Raw genomic sequence first — 13,529 nt, forward strand, 5'->3', positions numbered from 1 at the left:
TGGAGCAAATCAAATGCCTCCCGAGTCCGACTAGACCTGTCAACGACATGTAAAATTAATAAGCCATTGTTCACAGCCAGACAAGCCAGTGGAGGAGATTTAATGTTTTGTTACGTGCCACAGATGTCGGCTAGTGTGGAGATTAAAATAGAATGACGTGACAGTGTCCTTCCTTTCGCATGACAGCATTCTACAGCAGGCAGTGACCAAACAGCATCATTAATGTTGTCAAAATCTCCCACACCAGCGTCGCTCGATGTCATGTTGTAATTTTGTTATGCAGAAATAGAAAACATCTAAACAGGAATGCCGAGCGCGCCGTTTCCCCCAACTTTGATGCGGGAATAGGCCTATATATATATAACATGTATTATTATAATGTATGGCTTGCTCCTTGTGTTTAACTGCGGGGTAAAATCATTATTATGTACAAGAGTGCATCGTCCATCCAATCCCACCGTTGCACTGTGTCGCAGGCTCACGACCGACGGCATAAATGACACGGAGTGACGGAACGGCACGGATGTAAAGCCATGATGTAAACAGGGGGCGGGCTTGTTGTGCCTAACCTGTGGTGCGCTCGGCCAATAGCGTGCCGCGTCCGTCTGTCCCGCCCGCGGCTCCGCGGCTCTCATTGGTCCTCCGCCGGGTCAATCACGGTGCCGAGGAGGCGCAGCTTCGATCGAGGAGGCGCAGCCAAGCTTCGCAATTATCGTGACTACGTAAAAGGACTGGAGGAAGGGGGGGAAAAAAAGGAAAAGAAATATGATTAATCCACGGCGAATTCTTATCATGGGGTCTGGATGAGAACGTGCTGAGGTCTCTAGCCGAGCAAAACGAAGCACAGCGGTTATTATTATTAGTGCACTGCACTACTACAGGACATTCATTCAAATCAAATCCGATGCGGCGCTTGACGAGCAGGTGCTTCGTGTTATAATTATTACGCAGAGGGTTGTCACTGATCTGGACGTCGTTTCAGCACTGGACAGCGACATTGAAAACGCCAAGGGGATCTGAAAGCCGGGTAAGCATAAGGTGGCAATGACACCCGTGCTGCTCTCAAATGAAAGGAGCTTAGATGTTAAATATATTTATATGTGGAGTGGCGCGCATATGTTTTCAAACGGTTTACGTTTTAGAAACACAATAAATGCGACGCATTTTTTATTTATTTACTGTAGCGCTCGGCTCGCTCGCGTGACGTTTCCTCTGCAGAGCTTCGAGGTTTGCACAGCTGTAGTGCAAATGTGATTATGGAGCGGCTATGGTGCTCCTACTGACTACATGCCCTTGAAATAGAACGTGTGTGTGTGTGTGTGTGTGTGTGTGTGTGTGTGTGCGTGCGTGCGTGCGCGCGCGCGCGGCAAGCAAGCAACTGCGCAATAGTCTGCCCCTGTCATTTTATTTCATCTCTCTCTCCTTCTCTCCCTCTCTCCCCCTCTCTCTCTCTCTCCCTCTGTCTCTCTCTCCCTCTCTCTCTCTTTCTCTCCCTCTGTCTCTCTCTCTCGCTCCTCTATCTCTCCTTCCTATAGTCCATTCGACCCTTGCTTGGCTCGGGGCGATGCTCGACTAGATGACTTATCAACAAGCACCACGACGGTAGCAGCAACCTGGAGTGATATATAGCATCAGCACCACATCCCCCCCCCCTCTCTCTCTCTCTGGCTCTCTCTCTCTCCGTTCTCTGATCTCCAGTCAGTTGCTCCATCTACGAGCAGCCATGGGGAACCGTGGCATGGAGGACATGATCCCGCTGGTCAACAAGCTGCAGGATGCCTTCAGCACCATCGGTCAGGCCTGCAACCTGGACCTGCCACAGATCGCCGTGGTGGGAGGGCAGAGTGCTGGCAAGAGCTCCGTGCTGGAGAACTTTGTTGGCAGGTAGGGTGAGCCCCAGGCATGCTGCAGCGACCACCAGAAATAGGATAATCCCCTCTCTCGTTAACCTTGCGGATTAACGTAGGAGGGACTATAGGGACAATCTCTTGGATGGGTTCACAACACAACACAACACACCATCTCTCCCAGCTTTGAGTAGTGGTGGTGGAGTATAGGCTAAGTACTGCAACTCCAGTACTTGAATTAAAGTATGCTCCTCCTTACTCAAGTTAGAGTGCTTGCATTTAAAAAAAACTTTTTAGAATACATTTATGTAGCTTAGACACTCCCCCCCAAAAACGCTAAGATTTTTCAGGGAAAAATGAATAAATATATATATATATATATATATATATATATATATATATATATATATATATATATATATATTATTAATAATATATAATATAATGAAAAATAGCAGATCTACATGCTCACAGCATGTCACGATGCAAACCATTGCGAGCTTGTAGAGTGTTGCTGATGTTGCTGGTGTACCTTCCCCTCATTGAAATGTATAGTGGAGTCAATAGTACAATATTTATCTTTGAAATGTAGTCGAGTGCAAGGCACAAGTATTCAAAAACACTCAACACAAGTAATGTACAGACACTGTATTTTGAAGTACAGTATTTGAGTAAATATATTATGATGCTGTCCACCACTGGCCTTAAGTAACTGCTGTTCCCAGTATGCTGTGTGTGTGTGTGTGTGTGTGTGTGTGTGTGTGTGTGTGTGTGTGTGTGTGTGTGTGTGTGTGTGTGTGTGTGTGTGTGTGTGTGTGTGTGTGTGTGTGTGTGTGTGTGTGTGTGCATGGCTGATGTGCACGGTTTCAGCTTGATGGCCCCATTCTTTTCTTTTTTCCCCACCACCAGAGTGTGGACGTCACCGTTTTATTTTTAACAAGCAACTGTACATACAGCAGGGGAGTCAGTATTTGGGTTAGCGCTGCTCTTCAGGGATTTCAGCCCATTCAGACAGAACTCCAGGGTGTGCTCTTTCTGCAGCCCAGGACATGTATTGCCTACGTTACCCTATACAGCCCCTGGCATCATTTCAGACAGAACTCCGGGGTGTGCTCTTTCTGCAGCCCAGGACACGTATTGCCTACGTTACCCTATACAGCCCCTTCAGACAGAACTCCAGGGTGTGCTCTTTCTGCAGCCCAGGACATGTATTGCCTACGTTACCCTATACAGACAGAACTCCAGGGTGTGCTCTTTCTGCAGCCCAGGACACGTATTGCCTACGTTACCCTATACAGACAGAACTCCAGGGTGTGCTCTTTCTGCAGCCCAGGACATGTATTGCCTACGTTACCCTATACAGCCGCTGGCATCATTTCAGATGGCATTTCAATGTTTTCTGTTCAGAACACCCTCACGTCTAATACCTGTTATTTATCTTACCCCATTCAAACCGGGAAAGCATCTGTGTCTTTTTGTTTAGCGTTGGCTATTCAAAAATTGCAGATATACAAGCTCACAACGTGTTGCTTTGTGCCGTGCTGCGTGCTTGTACATCTGCTATTTTTGACATTTTTGGAAAAATCTTTAAACTGTGAGAACTACTGATTAGGATGGTATTTGTAGAAGCGGCCTCAGGGCTTTTTGCTTTTAAGAAGCATGCATAATCATACAACCACATTTATTCAGCAGTAGCAACTCGCAACTGCTAAATATGTTGAGACAATGATCATGTATTATTCATCTGTATTCTAGGCCATTGGTTCCCAACCGTTTCTGGATCAGGGCTCACTTGAAAATCTTGAAAGTGTTCACGGCTTCCCACCCATAGGGTTGTGAAGCGTTGATATAGTAGTCAAGTATAGTCTATGATCTTGTTCACCTGAAAAACAAAACAGTGCAGTATTTAGCTCAATAATTCATGACATGTATACTGATGACTGAGGCATAGTCATATTCTGCGTTCACATGGGCAGATGCAAAGATACAGTCTACCATTAATTTTCAATGGAAGCTAGCGACATGAAGATACAAAGATACATCCAATGTTTGTAGCGGCTGCAAAAGCTACAACAGCTACAAAAGCTACAACAAAGTTGAGCTGGTTTCAACTTCAGCTACAAATATACAATGCTACAAATAGGCTGTGTATCTTTGCATCTGCCAGTGTGAACGCAGCATTACGTATATTGATAATGTAACTGATACCCTAACCCTACTGATGATGACAGATGGATGTCTCACCACAACCACATTATGCCTTCAGCTGTTTCAACAAAACTGTTACACAGTCAAATCCTTGTTGTTTATTTCATCCGTTAAAACCAGGACATTTTAGATTTTGGCTGTTAATATCAGATATACAAGCTCAAATTGTGATTATTTTTTTCTTCAAATCCTTGAATATATATATTTATTTAAAGCGAACATTTTTAACACATATCTTTCCTTCTGGGGGCCACTGGAACAAAATATTTTGAGATGGGGTCGGCGGACAAATAGAATACATAATATATTTTGACATATCTTTGACATGTCAAGGTTTGAGAACCACTGAAATTATCGCAACATAGGTTTTTCTGAAAACGGTTAGGATTTGGAAGGCATTTTTAGAATTGGCCTCAGGTGTTAATGTGTTCAGTGTACAGTAAAAGGGAACCTGTCTAGAAAACACTAGGATGTAGTGTAGTCATTGTAGCAGAACCGATTAGAAGCCCACCAGTGTTTCACCAGGATGTAGTGTAGTCATTGTAGCAGAACTGATTAGAAGCCCACCAGTGTTTCACTAGGATGTAGTAGTCATTGTAGCAGAACTGATTAGAAGCCCACCAGTGTTTCACCAGGATGTAGTGTAGTCATTGTAGCAGAACCGATTAGAAGCCCACCAGTGTTTCACCAGGATGTAGTGGTCATTGTAGCAGAACCGATTAGAAGCCCACCAGTGTTTCACTAGGATGTAGTGTAGTCATTGTAGCAGAACTGATTAGAAGCCCAGCAGTGTTTCACTAGGATGTAGTGTAGTCATTGTAGCAGAACTGATTAGAAGCCCACCAGTGTTTCACCAGGATGTAGTAGTCATTGTAGCAGAACTGATTAGAAGCCCACCAGTGTTTCACCAGGATGTAGTGTAGTCATTGTAGCAGAACCGATTAGAAGCCCACCAGTGTTTCACTAGGATGTAGTGTAGTCATTGTAGCAGAACCGATTAGAAGCCCACCAGTGTTTCACTAGGATGTAGTGTAGTCATTGTAGCAGAACCGATTAGAAGCCCACCAGTGTTTCACCAGGATGTAGTGTAGTCATTGTAGCAGAACCGATTAGAAGCCCACCAGTGTTTCACCAGGATGTAGTAGTCATTGTAGCAGAACCGATTAGAAGCCCACCAGTGTTTCACCAGGATGTAGTGTAGTCATTGTAGCAGAACTGATTAGAAGCCCACCAGTGTTTCCATGACACAACCACCACCACCCACGAGAATCTCTCACTACACGAAAACACGGTGTTTCAGTTCCATGATTGCTCATTTGTCTATAACATGCTTTGAAGATGACTCATGTCGTAGCCTGAAGGGAGCTCTTGCTAAATTGCAGACTGTTACATTCAATTGTCCCCCGCCATGTGCTCGTAACTCCCTTCAATACCGTATTCTCTATCAGTGGAAAGAAGCACAACGTCACTTCACAACTTGCTTTAACCTCTTTAACCTGGCATCTCTATTTTGGGTATATGTCATCGTTATACATTTTCTAAATACTTTTGAAAAAGGTTCACAATGCATTGTGATGCATGCATGCTTGTAGGTCGGCTTTTTATCCGCTATTCGTTGTACGCAAAAGTATATAGGGCTTAAGTTGTTCATTGTCACAATGTTCTTCCATGTGGTTTTATTAGATTTTACTTTTGTGACAAATTGGACAACTTTAGTCAGCAGCATCAGTCAGGTCCAGACTGCCCCTGAGACCATTGATGCTGAGTAATGACCCATCTGTCCACAGCTGCTGGCTCAAGCACTGCTGAGTGGACAAGATGCGGACTCTTTCTTTTTCTTTTTTTTACACTTCGAGGAAAGTCCAGCGATCAATATACGTGTTAATCAGGTGCCTCACAGTCACAACTCTCGTATAGCGTGAGCTTGGGTTGTGACAGTTGGAAAGTGTGTGACACATGCACACATGCATGTGCATAATACACATGCAAACACGCATGTGCATAATACACATGCAAGCACGCACGCACGCACGCATGCACGCACGCACGCACGCACGCACGCACGCACGCACGCACGCACGCACGCACGCACGCACGCACTCACTCACACACACACACACACACACACACACAGGAAAGCACACACACACACACAGGAAAGCACATACGTGTGCAGAATCTCCAATAGGTACTGTAGTGAAGTCATTGGTTTTAAGTGACATCAATCCTTTATGGTCAGACCGCACCAATGCAACTAGTCGCAACTCCTTGCAGTTTTATAATGCAACTGTTTCAAGGAAGCAGTTGCAACATGTCACCCGCTTTGAATGTAATCAACCGATAATCACCAGTATGATCCTATCTGGACCATGCAATGCAGGCATTGGCGACTAGGAAATGCGGGAGTTCAATTACTGCCACCGAAGCGAAAACATTGTGAGGTCTCACCACAACCGTGTTATACAGTATGCCTGCAGCTGTTTCAACAAAACTGTTGCACAGTCAAATCCTATCTTTTTTATTTAATCCGTTAAAACAGGGACATCTTTGATTTTAGCTATTAAAATATCACATTTACAAGCTCAAAGCGTGTCACTTTATGCAGATCTATGAGCTTGTAGATCTGCTATTTTTGAAAAATCTTGAAAATGTGTTAAAATCTTTGAGACTTTGAATACCGTATATATTTATTTAAAGCGAACATTTTTAACACAAATCTTTGCTTTTGGGGGTCCCCGGAACAAAATGTAATTTTGAGATGGGGTCGGTGGACAAATAGAATACGTTTTGGCATGTCCTTGATGTGAAAAAATTTGAGAACCACTGAAATTATTGCAATAGGCCTATACGATTTCCAGAAAACGGTTAGGATTTAGAAGGCATTTTAAAAATCTGCCTCAGGTCTCGAATGTAAAAGGGAACCGGTAAGTCTGTAAGAACAGGGGTTCTCAACCCGTGGGTTGAGAACCCACAGGTTGTGTAGAAGAAGTAGTGTAGTCATAATTGTAGCAGAACAGATTAGAAGTTAGGTTAGAGTTTTAGGGTTAGATTTAGGGTTACGGTTAGTAAATAGTCGGACAACACGACCAACAACGTCTGACAACGACGTCAGTATGTGGAAATGTCCATTCTGGCTGCATTGCATGCTGTTGATAAGGGCTGATGATGGAGATTAAATCATGTGATAACTTATCACATGATTTAATCACTGTTATCACTGATAACATCCAAAGCCGCTAAACATGTCCACACAATGCAACTCCTTGCAACATCAGGATTGCAGATGCTCATTTTGACCTGTTGTCGATCTTCCTCTTAGTTATTTAAAAATGTTAAGACTTTATTTTACAGCAATAGTGGAGGGAGACACCAGAAATGCAGACAGAGAGTAGGGGCATGATATTCAGTATAGTCCGGTCTGCCTTTCCGGGAATCGGTCCAGGAGACTCACTGATCATTCAGGGCATGCACTCAAACATTTTCATGTCAAGGACCGTTACATTTCTTTGTAATGTATTACAGAATAAATGTATATTTGGCCACTGCCACCCCATCTGAAAATATTTGGTGCCAGGGACATCCACAAGAGAAGATTTGTCAACACTGTGTTGTGTGAGCTTTGTAAATTGGCTATTTTCAAATAGCCAAAAAAATAATGGGGCTTAAGGGCTTAACCTCATCCTGGCTTCATGTCAAAGTGTACACTACGCATGGTTCCTTCAGCTGTGTGTGGATGTGTGGGTGGGTGGATGTGTGGGTGAATGTAATGCACATTGTAAAGCGCTTTGGATAAAGGCGTTATATAAATGCACCATTTAGCATTTTAAAGTTAGAATTTAGGCATTTCGCAGATGATACCACTCTCATACACTGTGTTCTCTCGAATCTGTCGAACAGCACCTGATAACCGCATGTAGTCTCACCATGGCTGGAAACATTATTGTACCGACCCATTCATCGCGATAGATGTTGGATACTCAAATGACCCTATTCATTCTCCGGATAATCCTATTAAATCAGCAAAATCTGATTAAATGGCATGAACCTTATAGTCAACAAATGACAGGGTAAATGGTTAGGTAGACAACAGAGTGTAAAGAAAACAATTTAGTGCTAAAGTAGTCTCCTCAAACGAGTCTAACTATTCCACAATAGGTATTTAGTTAAGGGCATCCGCTTTACTCCTGTCTCATTTACAGCGCTTCTGTTGCATACACTGCATTTTGAAATTGTGTGTGAACCAACATTCTGGTGCAAGAGACTAAAGTAACTAGGATACCAGGTAAACATCAAACCAAGCATCTATCAAACAGCATGCAACCATTCTTAGCATAGTGGTCGGGAAAACAGTGTCTAATCTACAGTACACAACCCATAACAAGTAACCAACATACATCTGGCAGTACAATTAGCCTCTATACATTTAAAAAAAAAGTCAGGTGACAGAAGCGAAACAAGAAAGGAGAAGTGCTACAGGGGTGAAGTGGAGTCTGAAGAGGTGAGGTTTCAGACTGCGGCGGAAAATGAGGAGTGAGTCTGCACAATCCTGACTGGGGGAGGAGGGGGGGAGTTCCACACCTTGGAGGTCAGGGAGGAGAAGAGTCTTGGATGCCGGGAGCGATAGCCAGGCTTTTTTTTTTAGGGAAGACTGAGTCTGAGGGACAGATATTCTGTGTCAGCTAATGGGTGCTGTTGCTGTCGCTGTCAGTGTTGCCAGATTGTGTGAGAGAAATAAGCATCCAGGTCTATGAAAACAAGCCCAAAAGAAACGACTACTAGGCCATGCATCGGATATTTGAAAATAGACGATCTACAAGCTCACAACGCGTCTTGTAGATCGGCTAATTTTTTTATTTATGAAAAAAGGTCCTGGTACGGTGGTTCCTGGTAGGCCGGTACAAAATATTTCAGATGATTTGATTTTCTTCTGCATTGATTGAACGGACTGTGTTTCAACATTGTGTGATTTCATTGGCTGTCTCTCCTCAGGGACTTCCTGCCCCGTGGATCTGGTATTGTCACCCGTAGGCCCCTGGTTCTGCAGCTTATCAGCGCCAATGCAGGTAAGCGGCGCACGTACGTACGCACGCACGCACGCACGCACGCACGCACGCACGCACGCACGCATGCACACACACACACACACACACACACACATGTGGAATATCTCCAATAGGTACTGTAGTGAAGCCATCCCAGGCCGCACCAATGTAACTAGTCACAACTCATTGCAACAAAACAATTTGGTTGCAAGTAGTTGCATGTTGCAAGGAAGGAGTTGCAACGTGAGCACTCGTGTGCGTTTATTTTCCTGTCATGTGCACTTAACTCCTGACCTACACTCCCACACGCCAGTAATCACTGTCATTTTGCGTTTCCACAGAGTGGGCTGAATTCCTGCACCTCAAGGGGAAGAAATTTACAGATTTCGACGAGGTACGCCTGGAGATAGAGGCAGAGACTGACCGCATCACAGGGGCCAACAGAGGCATATCAGCTGTCCCAATCAACCTACGCGTCTACTCCCCTCATGGTACGCATCATTATGACATCACTATCCAGTCAAGACAACTCATGAATATCTTTTAATGAATATTAAATGAGCAATACATTTATTTTGGTTTGACAATGAATGGATCAGCTTTTAGGTACTCTGAGGGAGCACACCCAATTTGCCCTATCGATAGGGGCTCTGAAACCCTCCATAGTACGTAAAAGCAGACCCAGACTAACAGGTGGTATACCTGTAGCTGGAGTGGTGGAGGGTGAGCAGCAGCAGCAGTAGCAAACAGCATCAGAACAGACAGATATGTGATTGGTTGAGAATAGAAGCAAGGAGCCGAGAGTGACCAATTGGGTCAACCAGCAGCAGTTTCCTGACCGTGACTGAACTTGCTCATCATTTGCGTCAAAGTAGGCCATGGCAAGCTGTGAGTCACCGTGTTCTGGTTATGTGAACAAATAAATGCCAGTGCATGTTTTCAAAACAAGGTCAGTGTTGCCAAAGAACCTTGTTCTGGAATAGGTTGTCTAGATAAAATAAAATCATTGAATTTGTCTGATGTCTACGAAGGACAAGTAGTATGTAGCCCATGTGACTAAGCAGATGGCCAGTGTCCTTTAAAGTTCACTGCTTTCCCTTGCAAGAAGAAAGCAGGCTGACCTCCCCCTTTCCGTGTAACCACTGATATAAGGTCAGATATACAGCGCCTTGCAGAACACTTAAAAAACGGACATTATTAATAATATTGTAATATTCTATAATATTCAATCCACTATATTATAATCACTTGGTCCTACTAACAATCAGTGAGGCTTTAAATGTATTCTTCCATTATTAGCAAATGCAACAACAATCTGAGTTAAAAACAACAGTACAGTATCCTTCTCTGTTTCTGGTGGTGGAGGTGATAGTGTGCCATACATATTAAATTCCAATGAGGTGATATAATTCTTCTGTCTATTCATTCACATGTGTGTTTCTGTCTGAAACTAAGACTAAATATATTGACAATTTCGTCAACAAATAAAAACTAAACTTAACTGTTAGGGAGGGACTATAGTGGAGAAGAGATCCAGTAGAACTAAAACAAAGTCATGTTATGTTTGGTTGTGAGTTTGTAGATCGGCTAATTTCATCATGTGTAAATATCAGCCATTAAGACGCCATCAAGGCCTGCCAAAATGTTTTTTGTCAACAAAATTAACTGTAGATTTAGTCAATTATATCTAGATCATCTTTTCAGATGACGACAATTTGACAAAAACGAAATAACATTTGATTCAAAAGATAGGGCCCTATTGTAGTGCTAAAACCCTTATCTAAACATTTTTGAATAGTTTAAATAGCTGATCTACAAGCTCACAACGTGTTGATGTAGATCAGCTAGTTGAACAATTTTAATATGTTTTTCAAAATAATAAAAAAAAGGCAAAGAAGTTTAGGGATAAGGGGATTAGCATTAACAAAAATAGGGCCCTATGACTAAACTAAATCAAAATTAGCTATAAAAAATAAATTAACACCGCACGTAATGCTCATTGTACTCTGCAGTGCTGAACTTGACCCTGATCGACCTGCCGGGCATCACCAAGGTGCCGGTGGGTGACCAGCCGGCGGACATCGAGCAGCAGATCAGGGACATGATCATGCAGTTCATCACCAAGGATACCTGTCTCATTCTGGCTGTCACGCCGGCCAACAGTGACCTGGCCAATTCTGATGCCCTCAAACTGGCCAAGGAAGTGGACCCACAGGGTAAGTGGAGTGGAGTGGAGTGGAGTGGAGTGGAGTGGAGTGGAGTGGAGTGGAGCGCCAGTGGTCAACTCATTGTGAGCTTGTAGATCTGCTATTTTCAAATGGCTGAAATGTATATGGCTATTTACAAACGTAACTAAAGTGTTCAAATACGTAAGTGTAGTGGAGTAAAAGTATAATATTTGTCTCCGAGTAGTACTGGAGTAGAAATACTCAAGTCAAAATTGTATTTAAGTACAGTACATGTAGGCTACTTAGTTACTTTACATCACTGGCGAGACGCTGTTGAAGTGTTGATCAACACAAAACATTTAAGGAGAACACAGAACTGGCTGACCAAAGTAAGCGTTTTGTCACTTTGTAACTGGAGTAGAAGCCGCAGCTCAACTTGGATCGCAGCTTTATAGATTTTGTAGCAGTCTCAAATATTAATAATGAATCATTATCAATCAATCATTGCTCTTCAGGGATGAGGACTATTGGTGTCATCACCAAACTGGACCTGATGGACGAGGGTACTGATGCCAGGGAGATTCTAGAGAACAAACTACTGCCACTACGAAGAGGTGTGTGTGTGTGTGTGTGTGTGTGTGTGTGTGTGTGTGTGTGTGTGTGTGTGTGTGTGTGTGTGTGTGTGTGTGTGTGTGTGTGTGTGTGTGTGTGTGTGTGTGTGTGTGTGTGTGTGTGTGTGTGTGTGTGTGTGTGTGTGTGTGTGTGTGTGTGTGTGCGTGCGTGCGTGCGTGCGTGCGTGCGTGCGTGCGTGCGTGCGTGCACTTGTATTACTATATTTTTTTGAGGTATGCCTAATTTACACATAGTTGCGTGCCTGTGACGTGCAATGGAAATTGCCAGCGCATACAAATGCATTCATATAAACATTTATGAAAAAATTGCGATTTTATGAATGCATAAAAATGCATTCATATAATCGCCCTCCTAAAATGCTGATGTCTGTGTGTATATAGGCAGTCACTTGCCCTGTCTTATCATGAGCGTGCGTTGGATGCTTCCCAGGTTACATCGGGGTGGTGAATCGCAGTCAAAAGGACATCGACGGGAAGAAGGACATCAAGGCTGCCTTGGAAGCAGAGAAGAAGTTCTTCCTGGGCCACGCTTCATACAGACACTTATCTGACAAAATGGGCACGCCTCGTCTGCAGAAGCAGCTCAACCAGGTGAGGGGTCCGTTAATACGACCGGATTAAGGTTGGTGAGGGGTCCGCTGCTCCGTGCTTGCGGTTGTGGTTAGGTTAGGGTTTTTGAGGTAGGTTGTCGTTCGGACCAAACGCATGTCGGACCAAACGCATGCTCCCGTAGATTTCCCTGCTGGAAATCTCAGCTTCTTTCCGACACAGTTTATCTCTTCTATGTTAATATCCATCATTAGTAGGAATGTAACTAATTTCATGATATGATATGATACACGATATTGGGCACACAATATCGATACAATATCATTATTATATATATTTCTTCTTTTCTTTCTCACAATATTGGCCATCATCTTCAGTTTAAATGTGTTAAAATAAATGTACAAAGTGCTTTCTACACAAAAATAAAGACATGCCCCGAGGACAGATAGACACTAATAACAAATACAATATTAATACAATATAAATCCCACTATCCTCATAGTCATATTGTTGTCATATAGGCTTTACCATCCAGTCTAACATAACAGCTCAAGCAAACATTATTTTAATATTGCAATATATCGTGGGACGATATCGTGACACCTCTACTCCTGACGCATTCTTTGTATACATTCTTGTATATGTGGGTATATCCTGACTCCTGTATATGTGGGTATATCCTGACTCCTGAGTTTGATCTTTCAACATGAAAGCATGAGAAATCATACCAGTAAACCCCCCTTTAATTGCGATGCTTCAACCCAAAATGGATTTTCTCGGGCAAATCCATTTTCAGTTGAAACATTGCAAATAAAAGTAGATTAGTTCATGTCCTTAAAAAAGAAAATCTATTCAGCACCTGGCCGGCTGTGCACACAACTTGTATTTAATCCTCTGGAGTCTGGCATTTTGTTTTACAATGCAATTTTGGGTCATGGGTGGGATGGTCAACTTAAACTGTTTTCTTCAACGTCAGATATCAAACATTTCAAGGATCGTTGTTGTACATGTGGATTTTGTCAGGAAAGAAAATAAATGATGCTATTTTTCAGTTCTCAAAAGGGGAATTTCAGGATCAATCTA

The 13,529-nt window shown here is 43.1% G+C and overlaps 1 protein-coding gene across 1 annotated transcript in view; it reads left to right on the forward strand.

Moving 5' to 3' along the window:
• Nucleotides 1-786: 786 nt before the first annotated feature.
• The window catches only part of dnm3b (dynamin 3b), a 43,402-nt gene continuing 30,659 nt past the window's right edge, over nt 787-13,529 (forward strand). The window contains exons 1-7 of the mRNA XM_079488767.1: nt 787-1,027; nt 1,536-1,884; nt 9,045-9,118; nt 9,439-9,588; nt 11,110-11,313; nt 11,781-11,879; nt 12,328-12,488. Coding sequence (XP_079344893.1) covers nt 1,724-1,884; nt 9,045-9,118; nt 9,439-9,588; nt 11,110-11,313; nt 11,781-11,879; nt 12,328-12,488 — 849 coding nt within the window. The 5' untranslated portion in view covers nt 787-1,027; nt 1,536-1,723. The remainder of the gene's footprint in view (nt 1,028-1,535; nt 1,885-9,044; nt 9,119-9,438; nt 9,589-11,109; nt 11,314-11,780; nt 11,880-12,327; nt 12,489-13,529) is intronic.

Source organism: Electrona antarctica (assembly GCF_951216825.1).
Source record: "Electrona antarctica genome assembly, chromosome: 19".
Lineage (NCBI taxonomy): Eukaryota > Metazoa > Chordata > Actinopteri > Myctophiformes > Myctophidae > Electrona > Electrona antarctica.